General features: G+C 42.6%; 1 protein-coding gene across 1 annotated transcript; it reads right to left on the reverse strand.

Moving 5' to 3' along the window:
- Positions 1 to 10,744: 10,744 nt before the first annotated feature.
- Positions 10,745 to 16,217, reverse strand: LOC145779665 (uncharacterized). The gene is made up of 4 exons (XM_082591304.1): positions 14,675 to 16,217; positions 13,720 to 14,616; positions 12,384 to 13,601; positions 10,745 to 11,133 (listed from the first exon to the last, which is right to left on the reverse strand). The coding sequence occupies exons 1-4, from the start codon at positions 16,215 to 16,217 to the stop codon at positions 10,745 to 10,747; spliced, it is 4,047 nt and encodes a 1,348-aa protein (XP_082447430.1).
- Between the last annotated feature and the right edge of the window lie 4,204 nt (positions 16,218 to 20,421).

Below are 20,421 nucleotides of genomic sequence, written 5' to 3' on the forward strand. Positions count from 1 at the left end.
ATCGGATGAGAAATGGCTTGCGGAAATTGATTTGAATTTTTTTCGATTTTTGAAAGAAAACTGCATTACCGCTAGATGGCGCAAAACCAACTTCGAAAATGGCTGCTTATTTTTCGTTTAAACTGCTTTGACTCAATCCTTCGGGAACTCAAAATGAAAACGTTTATGTTCAGGCGTACTCTTCGAAGTAAAAAATTAATAAAAATGAAACAAATATTCAGTATACGCGAACTACAGTAAGTGAAAGTTGGTTAGCTGAGCTACAGCTCGGACTGCAATTCGTCGTAAGAGTGACGATAATGACCTTAAGACGGAAACGGCCGGCGTATAATTCTACTGAGAGCTTTGGCAACAATTGTTTTGTGACGATTTTCGAAACCGTAGGAAACTTGCGAAGCTTCCGAAACCAGTTTTACGCATCTCTCCACACTTTGCGAATGTGAAGGTAGGCTACATCAGAAATGTTCAGTTTCCGATCGTTGTCAACGAATGATTGAAGGTCCTAATTTGAAACTTGCTGTGTCAGTGTTGGGTTTGGGCTTTCAAGATCGCTGATATTCACTAATTCTTGCCACTCGTTTGCATTCCAGTTGACTAATGGAATCTTTTTTGCTGCCCTGTGCTCGCTAGAAAAATACAAAAATAAGTTAGCGACTGCTAAAATTTTTAATATCGACGCCAAGAAAAAAACAGTTCAGATTTTGCTGCTGTCTGTAATTTTTCGCCAATAACTTTGGTTTTTGCTTTGACTCGATCCAGTTTGGACTTATTCATAATAATGTGACGGAGATCAATTTCCGGTCTCAAAAGATGTTTTATGTCATGTAATAATGCATTGCCAAGCGATGATACAGTCACTCCTCAAAAGCTCTAAACGCAAAATTGGAAATTTTTCACGGTGCTGTATTCGCAGGCCGGCACTCTTGCTTGTCCTAAAATAAAACATGATGACATTAAAAAAAAGTAACTTACGGTAATAATAAATCTGTGATACAAATCAAATGTTACTGGCCTAAATTATAAACATTCAAACATCAGGGATTTATGGCAAACAAAGGTAGAATAGTTTCGGTAGGCTATATATATAAATTTTAAGGTTACTTATACTCTTTGTGCACTGAGCTTATTAAATAACATCAATATGATGCACGTGTGGATTTTTTCATTGTGGTACCAATCCATATGTAACCTATCACTTTCACTCGGCTAAATAAACCGTGCTTACCTTGTCTGACGCCGAACTTGACGTGCTTGTGCTACTTATCCATTCGGGTAGCCTAATTCTGATGGTCCAGGTATGTCGCCTTCCTCCTCGTGGAAGTCATGGGAAACTTTTTGTAGCCGTTTTTCATTATTTTGTGCTTTTGATACTGCTGATCGATCAACCAATAACATTTGAAAGATACCTTTAGGACCAATTTTTAGCGTTTGATCTATCAGATAAGCTCTTTCTTCCAATGGAATTTTGGTATTTGCAGAGAATACACAGAGAATGTGCTCTTTCTTGCAATCCAAGAGCTTGCAGTTGACTCGAGTATATATCCCTGCATGCCACAACTTCCAGCGAACAAATACATGCTCAGATTAGCTTTTGCTCGGCCTTTTGCGTGTATGCAGTTTTCAGTTTATATTCTTAACCAATTTCAATAAATCTTTAATTTTTCTGTTGATGGCTTTGTCAGAAATCAAACTTAGGCGAGGATTTAGCTTACTGCCTGCCAGATAGGCTACTAATTAAATCCTCGCTGATGCGCAAAACAATACCCCAAATATTTCTTTTAATTTTAGCATTGTTGAGGTGGTAATAATATTGAATTAGTTGTTCATAAGTGCTAGGTTTCGTTTTGGCAAGCTCGCAAGGGCAGTGCCGGTCTTAGAGTATTCAGGGCCCTGTGCGGAATATGCTTTGCGGGCCCCAATGACAATGATCCAATTTAGTAGTGTAGCTAGGTATTTTAAAAGAGGAGGGGGTGGCGGCGGCATGATCGCCGAAGGCGACACCCAGCGGCGGGGGATCTGGGGGGCCTCACCCAGAAAACTTTGAAAAATTACTTTGAATTTGGGGCATTCTGAGAGCATGTTCAACAAAAATTTGCGTATGAATATTACTGTAAAATGGTGCTGTCCGGTGGCATAGCAAAAGGATAAGATCATGTTTACTTTGGCATTTTTCGGAAATAAAGCTATGTCTCTATGTTGAATCTGGATGCAACCCATTTCGTCTCTTGAAAAATTCGTATCCGGATTTCGTACCCTGAAATTGTTTAACAAAATCAAATTTCGACCTATTTTGTCCCCTGAAAAGATCGAGGAAATTTTGAAATGTTTGCGGCAACTCCGATCGGCTATGTTGTTTTTTTTCTCGATCTTTTCAGGGTACGAAATGTTCAGGGGACGAAATAGGTTACACTCGTTGAGTCTCTATATTTTCTTGTTGCTAATTTCTTTGTTGAATTTTTCCATTGAAAATGACAAAATTACTGCATTTTCTCAATAAATTGCGGGCCCTGTGCGATCGCACGGTTTGCACACCCCTAGACCGGCACTGCGCAAGGGTCTCCTCCATGATGCTGTTCACTATGTCGTGTTAAACGCGGATTTTCTTTTGGCATGTTACAATAAGAGTTTGTAAACAAGAAAGTTTATCACATACTAGCTGTAACCACCACAGGTTGAGTTACTGATTCTATTTGGCGACCAATAGTTGTTATGCGGACCGCACATACATTAAACAGAGAGAATACAATAAAGGGGACCCAACACACAGCAAAACCTAGAAAACAGGGCTTAGCCCCACTGAGACCAGGGAGCTTGCAGGGCGTGGAATAAGAGGGCTAGTTAAGCACCATCCAAAGTCACGAATTTATAAACTGAGCGCTAGTAATGAACTAGGCCAGCATAGGGGTATAGCAGAGAAAAGGGATAAAAGATTTACTGAGCAGTAGCACCAGCAGCCATTTAGGTTTCACAAATCCAGTAGGCAATTACATCTACATTGATCTTTCAGTATGATACAAATCCGATATCAATTAGTTACTGATCCCTTATTCAAATAGAAATATAAACATTAAGTTAGTTGAAGAGTGTACTTACATACTGTATGACTTCCACGATAATAAATATTTAAACCCTAAATAAAACTGCTTTCGAATCTTCCGCCTCGCCATCAAAAATCAACGTCATCGCGGTGACAACATCCGGGAATGTGCATGAAGCCTATTTTGGGAAGGGCAACGCAGTCGACCGAAACTTGCCATGTAAACAAGGGCTTCGTAAAGGGTCAGAAAGCAGGCATAAACAATTATGATTAAATCGAAACTGAGCATGAGATTATGAAACCAACATACCGGCCTCAAAAACATTACTGGGGTAGAAGTAGCTGTTTTTCCCAAGAGAAAAATAATCGAATGCTCTTATTACATGAGCTTGTTCAGACAATACAACGTTTCAAATGTACAATGTCGCATAACTATGGAAAATATTTATGATCTCTGAAGTGGGTCCCCTGAGGTCGTTTGGAACACAAAAGCAAAGCTAGGCAAACGCATTGGAAACAAAACACAAGCAACGATACCATACACTTAGTTACGTAAATGTTCGCGTCGCGCGCGTAACAATAAAACTGTCTCTATCAGTAAGTCCAATCATCTAGGGAAATCGATTCAAACGTCTGTTTCCAAAAGACACACCTTTCAAACATCACGCCCATAGGTTGAAATCGCAGTCTTTAGACGAACCGTGCGTACAAAGTCGTCTTGAGCTGGAAACACTTCCGTCACTCTCGCTTTGGGCCACGACCCTCTGGATTGACAGTCATTTATTACCAAGACCACGTCGCCAACGGCGAGATTTCGAACTGGCTTCTGCCACTTGCTACGGGTTTGCAATAATGTCATGTATTCTGCAGACCAACGCTGCCAAAACTGGTCGGTAAGGTAGTTAACTAACCGCCATGATTTACGGTAACTGTCAGCAAATGTAAATATATCACATGGCATGCTTGCATCAAGCTTGGTTTGTAGCAAGCTATTAGGTGACAGAGCCACCAAGTCTTCGGGATCGTCGCTAACTGTTGTCAACGGCCTGTCATTCATCATGTGTTCTGCTTCGGTAACAAGTGTTATTAGGTCTTCATCCTTCAAAGTTCGGTCCTTGACCAAGGCATGCAGAATTCTCCTGGCAGATCGGGTGCATCTCTCCCAGGCTCCACCTCTATGTGATGCCAATGGGGCATTGAAAGACCACTTGATGCCTTTCTGAATATGGGAAAGGTTCCACCGTTTGATACCTTCAAATGTGCCGTTGTCACTTATGAGTTCTTCAACCATGCCTCTTCGATTTACGAATCTTTGAAATGCTTGAAGGAATGAGGAGGTGTCGAGGGAATAAGCAAATTCAAAATGTACAGCCCGAGAGGCCATACAGGTAAATACACACAAGTAACGTTTGGACATGCTTCTACCAGACTTGGTCAGAAACGGCCCTGCATAGTCCACTCCTGTGCAAGCAAACGCTGGTCTACCAGGGGTAACCCTACATTTTGGAAGTGGTGCCATGATTTGTTGACCCCCTGTAGCATCTCTCAAACGACACACTCTACACTCACGCAACACACGACGCACAGTAGAATGACCTTTAATCACCCAAAAAGCCTCCCTACACACACTAAGCGTATGAAGCGCGCCGCAATGGGCACTACAAACATGAAAAAACTCATGGCGCGTCACCAGGCGCGTCACATGGTGTCGGCTGGGCAAGATCATTGGATGTTTTTCCCTAAAGCGAAGCAAAACTTCAATCAGATTGCTTGTTTGGTCTGGGCCTTGAAGTAGGTCGTCATTTAAAGAAGTGCCCCTGAACTTAGACGCACAATCGAAGACAATGCGGAATTTTTCACCGGTAGCATGATGAGAGAGGTACCATGTTCGGTTGGTCTGAGGCAATTGATCATGTGGCATCTTTTGTGCATATCCGTTGTCTAAATATTCTCTAATCTTCTGACTATACATATCGAAGAACTCGTCATCCTTTCCAAACCTACGCCGAAAGTGCTTCAAGCGTTTTTCGGCAACCTTTCTGTTGCCAGAGAGTGTAGTTTCCTCATCTTTCCATGGTAGACCTAGCTGATAATGTCCCTCCACCTTTTTGACCGATTCTTTCATTAAAGTCAGCGCTTGTTTGTCATTGATGGACATGGCAAGTTCATCTGGATCACCAACATCATTGAAGTCATGATCGTAGGTTTGCTGCATGTGACGATGCAGTATGTCACTACCAGAGTGAATAAAATTAACATGCACCAAGGCCTTGGAACTATTATGTCCCACAGGACCACTCAATGTCCAACCCAAGCCAGTACGAATGGCATTTGGTTCACCATTCCGGCCTCTGCGAAACGCATGCATATAGTGTGCTTCCTGCACATCAGCACCAATTAAAAGGTCAACTGACTTTTCAGCCAGCTCTGGGATGTCCACGCCTTGCAATACATCTGGAAACATGCTAGCATCATCAGCATTCGGAATACTTCCATCCAGAGCAGGTAATGCCGGAACCGCCAATACAGCATCAATCTCCATCCCCTTACATTCTTTAATGCCACGTGTATACAGACCCTGCAGCCTGTAACCACGTTGTTGACTGACGCCGTTCATAGTTGAAATGGAGTAATCCACACTCTTGCCTGTCATCCCAAGCCGCTTCATCAAGTCGATTGTGCAGAGGGTGGTGTCTGAGCCTTCATCAAGAAAGGCATATGTGTCGACTTGTGACTTTCTATCCGGACTCCAAACTGTAACCGGTACCACCTTCAGACGTACCATATAACTCTTTGCACCACGCAGCCCCGAACTAGCGCAGGTTACTACAGAAGCACAATTGGGAGATGAAGAGGAGCCGGCCTCTTTGATGTCCTGGCCAGGTTTCATGGGTTCCGTGGCTCCATACTTTCTTCCACTCCTGTCATCTTGTGGGCGGTGAAGCAGAGTGTTATGTCTTCCTTTGCAAAGCTTACAACTCCTGTCCCACTTGCACTCTTGTACACGATGTCCAAACTCTAAACAGTTAAAACAACACTGGGCAGCTCTAACTGTCCGCTGTCGGTCCACTTCAGCCATGCGACGAAACTGCCTGCATTGCCACAATGGGTGTCCGTTAGAACACACAGGGCACTTCCAATCGCATGGTTCTGAAGAATAGTTTGCACCAACGCTACTCTTAGCAGAATGAGGTCCACCCTTTACTGAACCCTGTGATGCATATGACAGAACACCTTTACCTGACTTGGTTCTTCTTTCCTGGTTCGAATGAATCTTGTCTCTGTTGAGAGCCTGTGCCAAGTATCCACCTTGGACCCGAGTATACTGGTAAATATGATCAGCCAGTTGAGCAAATGTAAGCCCTTCAACAGAGACCTCAATCAACCGATCCTGCAACTTGGGCGGCAGACGACTCACAATACTTGTCAGGGTGTGACGTGTGTTCAACCCACAATCTAGTCTTCCCCCACAAGTCATTTCACAATCCTTCATCTGACGCGACAGATCTAATAATCCCTGCGTGTTCCCTTCCTTAAAGGCAGGGCCATTTATGATCTTTTCAATAAAGGCTGTGGTAACACTGTCGATCATGCCAAAGTTTCTGTACAGTGTGTTACGGGCATGGTGGTAAGCAAGGCTTGGTGGTTCCATGACAATGCATTGCTCGATGCTGCGTCGTGCCCTCCCAGTGCAGCAAGAGATCAAAAGGTCCAACATAGCAGCTGGATCGTTTACATCGCGAATGACATATTTCTCAAAATATCGGACAAAGCGATAATAATCTGTTGGCGTACCATCAAATTTACTCTCTTCTGTTACCCGACCACCCTGGGCGCGGCAGACTGCAGTTGCCATTGAATGCAATGCACCGACAACTTTTTCAATCTGTGAATTTGCCGAATGCAATGAGGTATCCAGACCTGTGGATTCATGCCTTACGGGCAAGTGCCTCCCAACACCTTGGTAGCCAGGCACAGACCTCATGTCTGCGCTGTGCTGACCATAGGAATCTCTTTGCTCTCCCATCATCATGGGTTGGTGTGGTGCTCTCCAGCCATTCCACTCTGCTTGGCACTCCACGTGAGCATCCTTAGGCTTGACTTCATAATTCACAAACGAATTCCAATGCGAAGCCGTGACGCGTTCACCGGGCAGCACAGACCGCGAATCCATGTCGGCATGGCTCCTGGTAATAAAATCCCTTTCGCTAGAAACATCTAGCCCTTTGTCGCTACGGTGCAGTTTCCCTTGACAAGATTCGAAGGTACTGTGGCTCTCGTTCCCAACGAGATTGACAACTGTCTCTGTTTTTGGCGGAAGTGCGCCTTTTGACAGAGGGACATCGCCAGTCACATGGTGAGATACAGATTCCTCACGGACTAAACCTTCCCCCTCACCTATTGCCTTTTCTGACTCAACCTTGCCATCGCCCGTCAGAGAAGATTTAAAACGTCGACGCTCCAGCTCCAAGGCCCGGCGCTCTAAAGCCATCTCCTGGCGTTGGAGCTGCAAAGCGCGACGCTCCAGTTCTAATTCTCGTTCCTCCAATTGGAGAGACAACTCAGCATGGCGCTTATCCATAGTGAGTTCAACAAAATTAATGAAAACAAATACTACCAGTAAGTATTAACAAAATAAAACAGCCGCAGTATACCCCTACAGTATATGTAGGCTACAGATAAGCCAGACAACACAACAGTAAACAAAAACAAAAAATAACCGGGGGAATTCCCTTCGGAAATAACCTACGAGTCAGCAGCTTACAACTAGCAAAGCGAGCTACAACTGATCACAACAGTAAATCAAAAATTATGTAAGTTGGAGTAGAATCAATTAATGCGCATTCAGCCACAATTAACCGAACTAGACTACTGCAACCTCACACGAGAAATTCAATGACTGACATTCAACTCACACAGCAAAAGCAGCCACTACACACATTCATGAATCAATCGTACCGTAGCCTACCAGGGTACGCAAGAAATCAATAATTGATATGATGTAACCACCACAGGTTGAGTTACTGATTCTATTTGGCGACCAATAGTTGTTATGCGGACCGCACATACATTAAACAGAGAGAATACAATAAAGGGGACCCAACACACAGCAAAACCTAGAAAACAGGGCTTAGCCCCACTGAGACCAGGGAGCTTGCAGGGCGTGGAATAAGAGGGCTAGTTAAGCACCATCCAAAGTCACGAATTTATAAACTGAGCGCTAGTAATGGACTAGGCCAGCATAGAGGTATAGCAGAGAAAAGGGATAAAAGATTTACTGAGCAGTAGCACCAGCAGCCATTTAGGTTTCACAAATCCAGTAGGCAATTACATCTACATTGATCTTTCAGTATGATACAAATCCGATATCAATTAGTTACTGATCCCTTATTCAAATAGAAATATAAACATTAAGTTAGTTGAAGAGTGTACTTACATACTGTATGACTTCCACGATAATAAATATTTAAACCCTAAATAAAACTGCTTTTGAATCTTCCGCCTCGCCATCAAAAATCAACGTCATCGCGGTGACAACATCCGGGAATGTGCATGAAGCCTATTTTGGGAAGGGCAACGCAGTCGACCGAAACTTGCCATGTAAACAAGGGCTTCGTAAAGGGTCAGAAAGCAGGCATAAACAATTATGATTAAATCGAAACTGAGCATGAGATTATGAAACCAACACTAGCTGAAATTCAATAAGATTTAAAAAAAACTTTATTTAGATCAACTGATTCACTGGCTTGTCAAATCATTGCTCAAAACGATCTGTAAGCTTTAGCCAGCTTACGGGCTGATTCTATTTGTTTCTGACTCCTAATAATGCAGCAAGCAAGCAATGTACTGTAGTCCTTTATTCATCCAGGTTAAACAATTCAATTTTATTTTAATCAACAAGCACATACACTTACTTAAATCTGATTACTACGTTTTGGATCTTATTCAAATAGAAATAGTTAAGAAATTGAATATCACATCACACTCATAAATAGTCTACAGATAAGCCAAGAATAACTAATCCCTTGCTAACATTACACTAGTTTGTAGAAACACAACAGTGCTGAAATTGCTTACAAACTCAACTGCTGATCAAAGTCCAATACACAATCCCGAAAACGTGCGACAGGTTTACATCGGTTCATGCGCATTAAATTCTACGAATAAAAAAGGGGAAAACATTATGATTCACATTCAACATAGCCCGCCCAAATAACTAGTTAAGAACAGTTATTTCAAATCTCCTGAATGTGAATGTTCAGGCCAATACAAGCAATTTGTTATCACAAATGAAAGGAAAACACCTAGCCCACTCATCGGGCCATCTAGCGGCTAGTGGATACAATGAAAATTCAGACGTACACACAACACAAGGGCGCTGTAGTTCCAGAGTAGCGTCGCGTAGACGCATATCGTAATGTCTCTCTGCAAATCAAACGTACGGTAATAGCATGTCCCTTACTGTGGACGAGAGCATGAAGGCTACCAGAACTTAACCCTAACCCAGAGTACGGTATTACAATTTACACATGTCACAACAAATCGATCAAATACAGAGAGTGTGTGGTATACTTAATCATGTTAGAAGTTACAGTAGAATTCGCCTATAACGGCACCTCTAGGGGATTTGCAAAAACTGACGTTATAGCCGAATTGACGTTATAGACGAACTACCGCAAACTATTCCACAACTGTCTTTTGATTAAAGAAAGAGGTGTATAATCCAATCAGGGTTACTGTGTAGCCTACCGGTACCACCAAACTGATAAAAGGCACGCAGAAAATACAGTAAACAAAAAAATTGTTTAAAAAAATAACCTACAGCGAAAGGTACAGGAAATTTGCGCAATAGGTTACAGCTCGTTGCATACAGTAGTAGAGAAGTTCATTGTTTATTAGCGAAAAAGGCATTGATCTTGAGCTGTTTCGGTTTTGACACGGATTTGACACACCTGTAGACTAGAGTGTAGAGCTGCTTTTTACACGTAATAGTTTTTCACGCGGGAAAAAACAGTTAATTAGTTTATACAGTACTGCACGTACAACTGTTGCTTTGAGTTGTTTAAAGGTCAGCTGTAGAGCTGCTTTTTACACGTGATAGTTTTTCACGCGGGAAAAAGGTTAATTCAGTTAAAGTCCCTGCTGAGAACGACGTAGCAAAATAAAGGGAAGACATTTTGCAAGCAGCAGCGCTAATTGAATTAAAAGACTGACCGTTCGTGGTGAAAGTGATGGCTTAAAGTGACGTTATAAACGAACAAAAGACGTCTGGGGACTAATAAAGGGTGCTGTTACACGCGAATTGACGTTATAGGCGATGCTGTTGTAGCCGAACTACAATGTATGTAAAAGATAGGAATTCTGCCGGGACCGAGCGAAATGTGACGTTATAGGCGAATTGACGTTATAAACGAAGCCGTTATAGGCGAATTCTACTGTACCTAGAGAGGAATTCTTACATGATTAACTACCGCAGTGGCGAGTACACAATACATATTAATCTTGTTGAGCCGCTTCGATGAAGCACAGTTTGCGAATGTCGCGAATTAATGATGACTCAGCAGTTTTAACGAGAACCTTTCTCACGATGCCATCATTGTCAGGATAAATGTCACTAATAATGCCTTTAGGCCAAGAGCCGCGTTTAGTGTTCTCTTGCAGCATTAAAACCAAGTCGCCAATTTTAAAGTTGTTGCGTTGAACAGTTCATTTAGAACGCGATTGAAGAACAGGCAGATATTGTTTTAACCATTGTGCCCAGAACTGGTCGGCCAAATGTTGAACCAATTTCCAGGATTTACGATACCAGTCAGCCATAATGAAAGCACCCGAGGTAGCGTCTGTGTTTATACAACCAGTCAACAACATTTTAGGAGTGAGGGGAGGTTCATCCTTAGAGTCATCACTCATGGCTGTAATTGGACGGTTATTGAGAATGTGCTCTACTTCTACTATGAACGTGTGCAGAGCTTCATCTTTAAGCAGTCTGTCTTGGACAAGGGCGTACAGAACCTTACGGACAGTTCGGATGATACGCTCCCATATCCCACCTTGATGACTTGCCGCAGGTGGGTTGAAATGCCATGCATGGCCACCTAAAGATACGGCCTGATTTGTCACATTTTGCAGAAATTTCCCGGTTTTTCTAACTTTGGGCGAACGTTTAAATAAATTTTTCTAAAAATTAGATTTTTACGGTTTCTTTTCTCTTTTCCCCAGATAACACAATAGGTTTTAACATCCTCATATGTTGAAAAACAAAGAAAATTTGAATTCGAAGATTTTAGTCAGACTGTTAATTTTCAATAACAGTCTGATTTTGCGTTTTTCAATTTACTTTTTTTCATTTGCTGCTGCTTCCCCAAGGCAACAAAAAAGTTTTATGTCATTAGGAAACCCCAAAAAGTAAAAACATCTCAAAAAATATCAGTCAAGCACTAGTAGTAGCCGTAATCAAAATCTGCAAAATGTGATAAATCAGGCCGCATCTCCAGGTGGCCATGTGCCATGCTATTTCCTGTTTCAACATAGCATTGTGCACAGTACTTTGGTTCCAGTCTTGAAGAGCGTTACGAAGCTCTCTTTCTGCACCAACAAAGTTGGTGCCATTGTCACTTCTTCTTCTTCTTCGTTTGAACCTTGTTCTTCGTCACTTCAAGGGTCGAGGGGCTCTGCCTTTTACCACCCTTGAGCAGTGGCGGCGACGCGGTCTAGATGTTTGGGCAGGTGTCGAGCAGCCATTGAATTGATTTGTCATCCAGTTCACGCAGACCACGCACACCATTTGGCGCATGGTAGATGGCGCAGTTACAGATGGTGTGGTCTACGGTTTGTTCCTCCATGCCACACTCACAGATCGCGGATGGAGCCATCCCCCATTTGTGCATGTTGAAGCGAAATAGTCCGACGCCAGTACGCAGGCGGTTGAGCCGCACCCAGGCCTTCCTTGGCAAATGCATTCCGGTTGGGTGGTGGCTGGTATCGGAGATGAAACTTTGGAGTCTTGAGGAGTTCTTCTTCCACTCCAAACTCCATTGGTGGTCCGCCCAGGTAGCCGCACTGATGGATTGGTCTTCAGCACTTTTCATCAGGAGTTGTGCGGCACGTACAAATGGGTGTCTCGATTTCAGTCGCCGAGGTTTCTCGTTCACAGACTCGTAGAGACTTGAGTAGAGCAAGTGGTTGGGGTTCGTAGCGCGACGAGAGAGAGACAGGATGGCTTCTTCGCGACGAAGCTCAGCTGGTTGGATGCCTGCAAGGACAGGGAGATTTTCCGATGGTGTAGGTCGCAGGCATCCTGTCACGATACGCAAGGCGTCGTCACTGTAAACATGTGAGGGCTTACATCGTCTGCCTATAAACCTTCGAAAGGCTTGCAAAAATGAATTTGTATCCATGGCATGGGAAACTTCAAGGTGTACAGCTCTTGTGCTCAAACAGGTAAAAACACAGATGTAACGTTTTGGAGTACTTCTTCCGGACTTGACATACACCGGCCCCATGTAATCAATGCCTGTCCAGTTAAAGGGAGGATAGTTGGGAGTGCCACGAAATTCTGGTAGAGGTGCCATAATCTGTTCACCAACCTTAGCATGTTGAAAGCGACATCGTATGCAGTGACGTAATGTTGATCGAACGGCAGACTGTCCGCGAATGATCCAGTACCTTTCTCTTATGGTAGAAAGAACATGTAGAGTTCCACTGTGCCCTTCCAGCTCATGATAATGTTGGATCAGCAATCTTGTAATGTGGTGATCTGGTGGCATGATAATGGGATGTTTTGCATTGAATGGCAAGGAAGTGCGCTGCAGACGACCACCCACCCGAAGAATACCACAAACCAAGATGGGACACAAACCTTGCAGCGGCTGCCACGTCGAACTGCGAAGTATTTTTTTATCCAATCTTGTGAAGACATTGGTTTTGTCGCTGTGATTATGCAATAGTTTGATTTGTGGGTTGAATCGCTGGTCTTGAACGAACTTGACAAGCTCTGATTCAGCAGTTTCAATCTCAGCAGAGGTGATCCGTGGTTCATGCTGCAACGGCTGTTTAAGTATAAACTTCGACTTAATATATTGCTGAAACCTCAGCAACCAAGCAACAGCTTTGCACAATTTGAACCAACTTGAGTAGCGAGTACACATTTCTTCAAGCAATTTAAAATCCTTCTTCACGTTTACAGCGAGTACCTTTACCTTGACTTCTGGATCATTGTTTGAAATTGGGTTCATTTCCACAATTTGGTTTTGCCACTCACTGATTCCTTTGGTAAGAAATTGTGGCCCCTCTAACCAAACCATGGCCTTTTTGTAGGCGTCTGGGCTTACACCACGTGAACCGATGTCAGCTGGATTGAGGTGTGTGTTGACATACCTCCATTGGCTTGTAAATGTGCAACCATGGATGAACTGTAAACGGTTTGCGACAAATGTGTGAAACCTTCTTGATGTGCAGGCAATGTAGCGTAGAACTGCTGTTGAATCAGTCCAGAAATACTCAGAGTTGATTGTGTATTCCAATTCACGTTTGATGAACTTGTTCAACTTAACAGCCAGCACAGCTGCGGACAATTCAAGTCGCGGGATTGTTGTCGGCTTCAAGGGAGCTACTCTCGACTTCCCCATCACAAAGGAACAGTGGACACGGCCATCTCCTGCTTGGAGTCGTAGATAGCTTACACTGTAACACTGTAAGCCTTACAGCCCCAAATCCAGTTTGGCTAGCATCACAAAAGCAATGCAACTGGATGTCTGTTGGAGTGAAACCCACTGGTTTGTAGCATCGAGGCACAGATAGCTCCTGCAGCTTGGGTAAATGATTTAGCCATGACTGCCATTTGACTTGCACATCTGGAGGTAATGGGTCATCCCAGTTAAGGTTACTACTGCATAAACCTTGTAACAGGTTTCTCATGGGCAAAATGAAGGGTTGCACCAATCCAAGCGGGTCATAGATTTGGCTGATTGTTGATAGAATCCCTCGTCGAGTGATGGACCTTTCTCCCACATCAACCTTAACTTTGAAGATGTCGTTTTCGGTGTTCCAAGTTACTCCCAGAGTGGTTTGACAAGGCAGTTTTTCAAAGTTAACATTTATCGCATTACTCACTGCCCTATCAGACTCTGGAATAGAAGAAAAAACTGACGGGCAGCTACTGTTGTACTTGGTGAGTTGAAACCCACCACTGCTCAACAGTAACCCCAGTTGGTTTATTAAATGCACCGCCCTTTCAGGGGTGTCCACAGATTTTAAGCAGTCATCTACATAAAAATTTTTATTGACTGTATGCAATGTTAGTTCATCAGCATTGGTAGCATTGTCCTTTGCTGTCTTCTTTAGAGCATATCCTGCACAACTTGGAGATGAAGTTGCGCCAAACAAATGGACCTTCATTTGATAATCCACAGGTTCCTTTTTCAAATCGTGATCTGGCCACCATAAAAACCGCAGAGCATTCCAATCTTTAGGTTGAACCTGTACTTGGTGGAACATCCCCTTTATATCACATACAAAGGCAACTTCCTCCTGGCGAAACCTAGATAGCACACCAACCAAATTGTTGGTGTGATCTGGACCTTGAAGTAGTTGTTCATTCAGTGAAGTACCACCAAACCTAGCAGCACAATCAAATACCACTCGGAATTTTGTCCCCAGTCGAATGATGAGGAATATACCAATAAAGGTTTTCAGATGCTTGTACATTATCATCAGGCACTCTTCTGGCGTAGTCATTGTCGATGTACTCCATGATCTTCTCTTTGTACTTGTTGAACAGCTCCGGGTTGCGTTGAAACTTTCTTTTCTGGTAGTCAAGTCGTTTTTCAGCCATGGGGCGGTTGTATGGCAATGTGACCTTATCAGATTTCCAAGGGAGGCCAATCTGGTAATGGTTTCCCATCTTCGTCACTGTGTCTTCCATAGTTTTCAATGCTATGTTGTCCTCAATGGATGGAGCCAGAAGATCTTCATCACCTCCACATAAGTCACATGCATACGGCTGGTTCAGGTGATTCACAGGATCTGCTTGCATAAAGTGCACCTGAATGCCATTACTTCCTTTAACATTTTCTCGACCAATGAGTGACCACCCAAGTCCAGTGTGCACAGCCTTCGGTTGTCCATTTCTACCATACCTTTCTTCGATGATGTGATGCGCCTGCAAATTGTCTGCACCAACCAGGAGTTCAATCTCTTTAATGTCGAGATCAGGAAATTCAATCCCTCTCAGGTGATCATACAATTTCGTGTCATTTTCAGTTGGGATGTCGCTGGTTAATTTGGGTAAAGACCGCACCGCATACACATTTTGCATTCGAATCATATTCCTTTCATAGACACCCTTTACATTCAGGTTTAGCATAGCAACATTCTTGTTCTGCTGGCCATTTACGGTCGATATCGAGATTGTCTCCTCCTTCCCTTTAGCCTTCAGTTTCTTAAGCAAGCTGATTTTGCATAGTGTTGCGTTAGAACCTTCATCAAGGAAAGCGTATGTTTTTGTGGTTATGTTGGATCCCTCTGCCCATATTTCAACAGGTACCACTTTCAGGCGCACCCTGGACATTACACTAGTTTGAGTGATAGTGTCTGTGCTTCCTGTTGTAATGTTTGATGAATGGCTTCCGGGTGGTGTTGGACTGGCAAGATTGTTCAAACCAGGCTTAGACACAGTCTGGTTATGAAGTAGAGTATGATGCGCTTTGTGGCATTGGTTTACTTTGCATCTCTGCTTGCTCATGCAATTGCAACTGAAATGTCCTGGCCGCAAACAGTTGTAACATAAACCATTGTGACGTACAACTTGTTCTCTGGATGGAATTGGTTGTTTGTTGAAGGCCTCACATTTCCACAATGGGTGATCTTCTTTACACATGACACATGTTTGAGATGCATTTCGTGTGGTTGCTTGCGTTGAGTGAAGTGCAGCTTTTCGATATGCAGGCGTGTGGTTTGGTACCCTTCCAGTTCCTTTAGCTGGTTCATTGTTGGCTAGTAACAGGCCAAACCTGGTGTTTGACAATGCAACATTTTCTTCCACAAACTCAAGTAAGTCAACAAAGCTTGGTTCCTCCCCGATGCGATAGATAGTTTTGGTTCGATGATGGAAATCCTTTTGAAGATAGACAGGTAGTCTAAGGAAAATGCTGTCGATTGTGCTATAGTTATTCAGCTCCATATCACAACCCCATTCTTTCAAAGTAATTACGCATATCAACACAAAGTTTGTTTAACGCCTCTACATCATTTACCTTTAGCTTGGGACCTTCCTTCAGTGGTTGAATATGAGCAGCAACTATCTTGAATTCTTGACCAAATTGATTAAACAAGATTTTTCTGGCAGTTTGGTAAGCCTTTTCAGGATCATTCAATGCAATTGTCATGCATGATTGAATGGAATCTCGTGCAGTCTCAATGCAGTTGTCAATAAGGTAGCTAAGTTTTGTTGTAGCGTCCAAAATTCTGTTTGCAATAAGCGAATCAAATTTAACAATGAATCTATGAAAGTCCTGAGGATCTCCAAAGAACCCTTTAACTTCACGTGATGGCAAAGGCCCTTGTGCAGAAGATTTAGCTAGGCTATTAAACAGACCTACCAACTCATCCCACTTGACATCTCTAGAATCGGGTGGAGTTTCCCTTTCTAACACAGGTGGAGAAGCCAGTGGTTCTGGTTTAGCAGTCTTTGAAGCAGGTTTTAATTCAGCAAAGGAAATAGATGACTCTGCATATATAGGAGAAAGCTGCTGATCAGGGTGACCCAAATATCTTGGTTGTTCCTTTAATTGAGGTTTGTTTGAGGGAAAGGTTTCTTCAGTCTTCATTTGTGGCAATGGACGAGGTTCATAGTTCATAGGGCTTTGCATCTGCACATCCAAAAGTTCTCCCTTTGCGATTGCCCACTCATATTCAGCTTCTAATGCAAGCTCTTTAGCCTTCAGAGTTTTGTACCGCAAATGAGCAATTTCTTCTTTTTGCTTGGCCCTCTGTTGTATAGGTGTTAGTGCCTTAAGATTTGGACCTGGTACTGAACACTCACTGATGTTTTGCACACATGGGCTGTCTTGTACCTGTTGCACTGGCAGGCCCAAGTCAATTAAGTCCTCCATAAGCTTTCAAGTCAGAGGATCACTTCGTAGTAATTATGTAAGCTTTAGCCAGCTTACGGGCTGATTCTATTTGTTTCTGACTCCTAATAATGCAGCAAGCAAGCAATGTACTGTAGTCCTTTATTCATCCAGGTTAAACAATTCAATTTTATTTTAATCAACAAGCACATACACTTACTAAAATCTGACGTTTACTGACGTTACATCTGACCGTTACACTGACTTAAATCTGACGTTACACTTACCGGTACTACGTTTTGGATCTTATTCAAATAGAAATAGTTAAAAAATTGAATATCACATCACACTCATAAATAGTCTACAGATAAGCCAAGAATAACTAATCCCTTGCTAACATTACACTAGTTTGTAGAAACACAACAGTGCTGAAATTGCTTACAAACTCAACCAGGGTTGCCAGATCCAAAGTAGCTTTGCCTGCCAAATGTTTTATAAAAACCGCCAAAAAACTGCCAAATTTTTCAGGGCTTCAAAAAAAACTGCCAAACTGTTAGTGTTAGTAGTTACTTGTCCTGTTAATCAGAAAGGTCATACACCATACTATTTGGTGCTACATATAGCTCTGTCTGATGGTGTATTGTCTTAATTTAACTTGATAGACCACTTAGTATGAATAATAATACACAAACTGCATGTATCAAGCTAAATTAAAACAAACTTTCAAAGGTTGTATGCAGCCATATAGTTGGAGCTATCAAGCATCAACCAAGCGCAACCAGACGAAGGTGATAAAAACCAATTGGCCTTGTAGTGCATGTTTTTACAAGTGGATGTGGAGCTATTCTGGCATCCGATGGGTTTTCACATGCAGTTATAATATCAAACAGCTGTCTAAAACTTTTGCATTGCAAATATTCTGTTTGAATAAGCTTAACTGAAGGTGATCTACAGTGGCGTATATAAGGAAGGGGGACCACCCCAGGCGGCACGTCTGGGGGCGGCACTTGCAGACTACAATTTTAGATTTTGATTATAATCTGAAGAATCTGATAAAAAAACGCATGTCATTTTCACATGCTTTTTTACATGCCATATATAATTGACTGCATGTACGCCTTGTACGGTAGCCTACTGGTGAGGAACTTCCGGTACCAATTCAGCAGCTCAAGTCAACGAAATTCCTGGTAGGCTGCACATTGACCGTGTGCTCTTCGAGACAGTAGCCTCCCGTAGGGCGTAGACTATAGGTTTATAGCCTACCTGTATGTCAACGTGTTCTGCCCAGCCAGCCATTCATACACAGTACAGCATACCGGTAGGTCAAATACGATCCGGTTCAAATTTCTACAAGATCTCTGGCCTAAGCTATGCTTTCAACTAAAACGATGCGATTGCGCATCATTAACCATACCCTGTTAACACTTACTATTGGCAAGAAAATAAATGTCAAAACCGCATCCCTCCAGCTGCCCAGCCCAACTCCAACTTTGGTTGGTGACTGGTGAGACTGGCCACGTAGGGTGGGGTGAACCAAAAATTTTGCTTTGTCTCGTTGATATTTCTTGTGGAACAACATAAAACGACCAGAAACCGAATTTGAGGAAATTTTGACCTTGGGAACCTACCCACTTTTTGGGTTGAAAATTCTGCCTTTTTCGAAAAATATGCTAAACATATGCTTATGAAAATAGAACTTTAAAGACACTTTTTTTGGCTATGTTTAATATACTATTTTACATTGCACTAATAATGACTTGTATTAGCTTCTAATACAAGTTTTGTTTAGGTTTTGAGATTCGATTGCTTTAATTTTTTTTGCAAAAACATGCAATTTTTTTCAAAAATCGAATACCATTGCATTTTAAAATCAGTTTTGGGAATATAAAATGACAGTCATGCAAAATCAATTGGATTCAACAGTCACTAATTCAATTGTAACACAAATATACTAGCACTTGATTTTAGAGTTAACAATATCTACAAATGTGCTTGGCTGTAGTGCGCCTTTGTATCTGCAGCAGGAATCCAGATTCCTGGAAGCTATACCAGCACGGATGAATCCATGTCTTCTATCAAACCCACACACTTTGTACGATGCATCAGTCACCATTTTCACAATTCTTTCTACTGATTGGGAGTGGTTGGGATAGCTTTTCACTTCTATTTTGCCTTCACGATATGAGATGATGTAATCAGATGTAATTGTGGTTGTGAAGATATGTTCATAACATAAATATACGGTGATGTCGAATAATGGTTGGCCTCATAATTTATCGTTGGAACAACAAACTTCCGAACGGATCTATCACCAATATTTGCACCATTACGAATTTTTAATATTGCCATGACTGCATTTTCTTGAACTTTTCTGGTGTCATCCGCAAGCATTGCCATTATCACATTTTCAGAGTGTGCTGCGGTCGTAGAAGTAACTACACTCCGTGTTAGGGATGCAGAGTGCGAGCGCCTCTACCAATCTTTTGTTAGCTCTTCAGATGGTCGAACAACACCTTCAGCCGCCAAGGCTCTTCTGGAATGACTCAATGCAAAAAAAAAGAACGCTGGACAGAGACCATCCAATCTCTCGCACTCAAGCCGTACAGCGTAGAGCACACTCAATAACCTTACGGACGATCAAGACAATCACCCCGACAATGTCCCATTCCTGCTAATAAGATCGCATCGCAGGTAATAAAAAATGGGATATATAAGCCGTGTAACCATATCTCCGATCGGTTTGTTACTAAAGAAGTGACAAAGCTTTGGGAGATCAACACACCAGACTAGGAGAGCATTTCTAGCTCCTTCTCACGGAGCGAATTCAATGCTGCCCTCAAGCACCTAAAACCTGGTAAGACCTCTGGTCCAGGTAGGATATGTCCAGAGCTTATCATGCACGCTGGTTATGTCCTAAAGTCCTGGTTATACAATTTCCTGTCGTCCTGCCTGTGCCGCCTCAAGATTCCTAAAGTATGGAGAAGATCTCTGGTCGTCGCAATCCCTAAGCCATTAAGCCAAACAAACCACTAGACGATGCAAATCGCCCCATTTCCTTGCTCTGCATCCCTTTCAAGATCCTTGAGAGACTGATCTACGCCCGTGTCGAACCAATAATTGACCCACTGTTTCCCAAAGAACAAGTTGGTTTCCGACACCGGAAGTCAACTGTAGACCAAGTCACACTACTAACTTAAGATATTGAGAAGAGCTTCTCGGCAAAAAAGAAAGCGGGGGCTGTTTTATCCACCTAACAGCAGCCTATGACACTGTTTGGCACCGTGGCCTAGTCTACAAGCTACTCCGCCTACTCCC

The sequence above is a fragment of the Aplidium turbinatum genome, chromosome 11 (genome assembly GCF_918807975.1).
Source record: "Aplidium turbinatum chromosome 11, kaAplTurb1.1, whole genome shotgun sequence".
Classification (NCBI taxonomy): domain Eukaryota; kingdom Metazoa; phylum Chordata; class Ascidiacea; order Aplousobranchia; family Polyclinidae; genus Aplidium; species Aplidium turbinatum.

Coding starts and splice junctions, on each gene's coding strand:
- LOC145779665 (XM_082591304.1), bottom strand. CDS start 16,217: ATGGAGCTGAATAACTATAGCACAATCGACAGCATTTTCCTTAGACTA. Junction 13,602..13,719: donor AAGGCTTACAGTGTTACAGT/GTAAGCTATCTA, acceptor AATTGTCCGCAG/CTGTGCTGGCTGTTAAGTTG. Junction 11,134..12,383: donor AAGGTTTATAGGCAGACGAT/GTAAGCCCTCAC, acceptor CCGTATCTTTAG/GTGGCCATGCATGGCATTTC.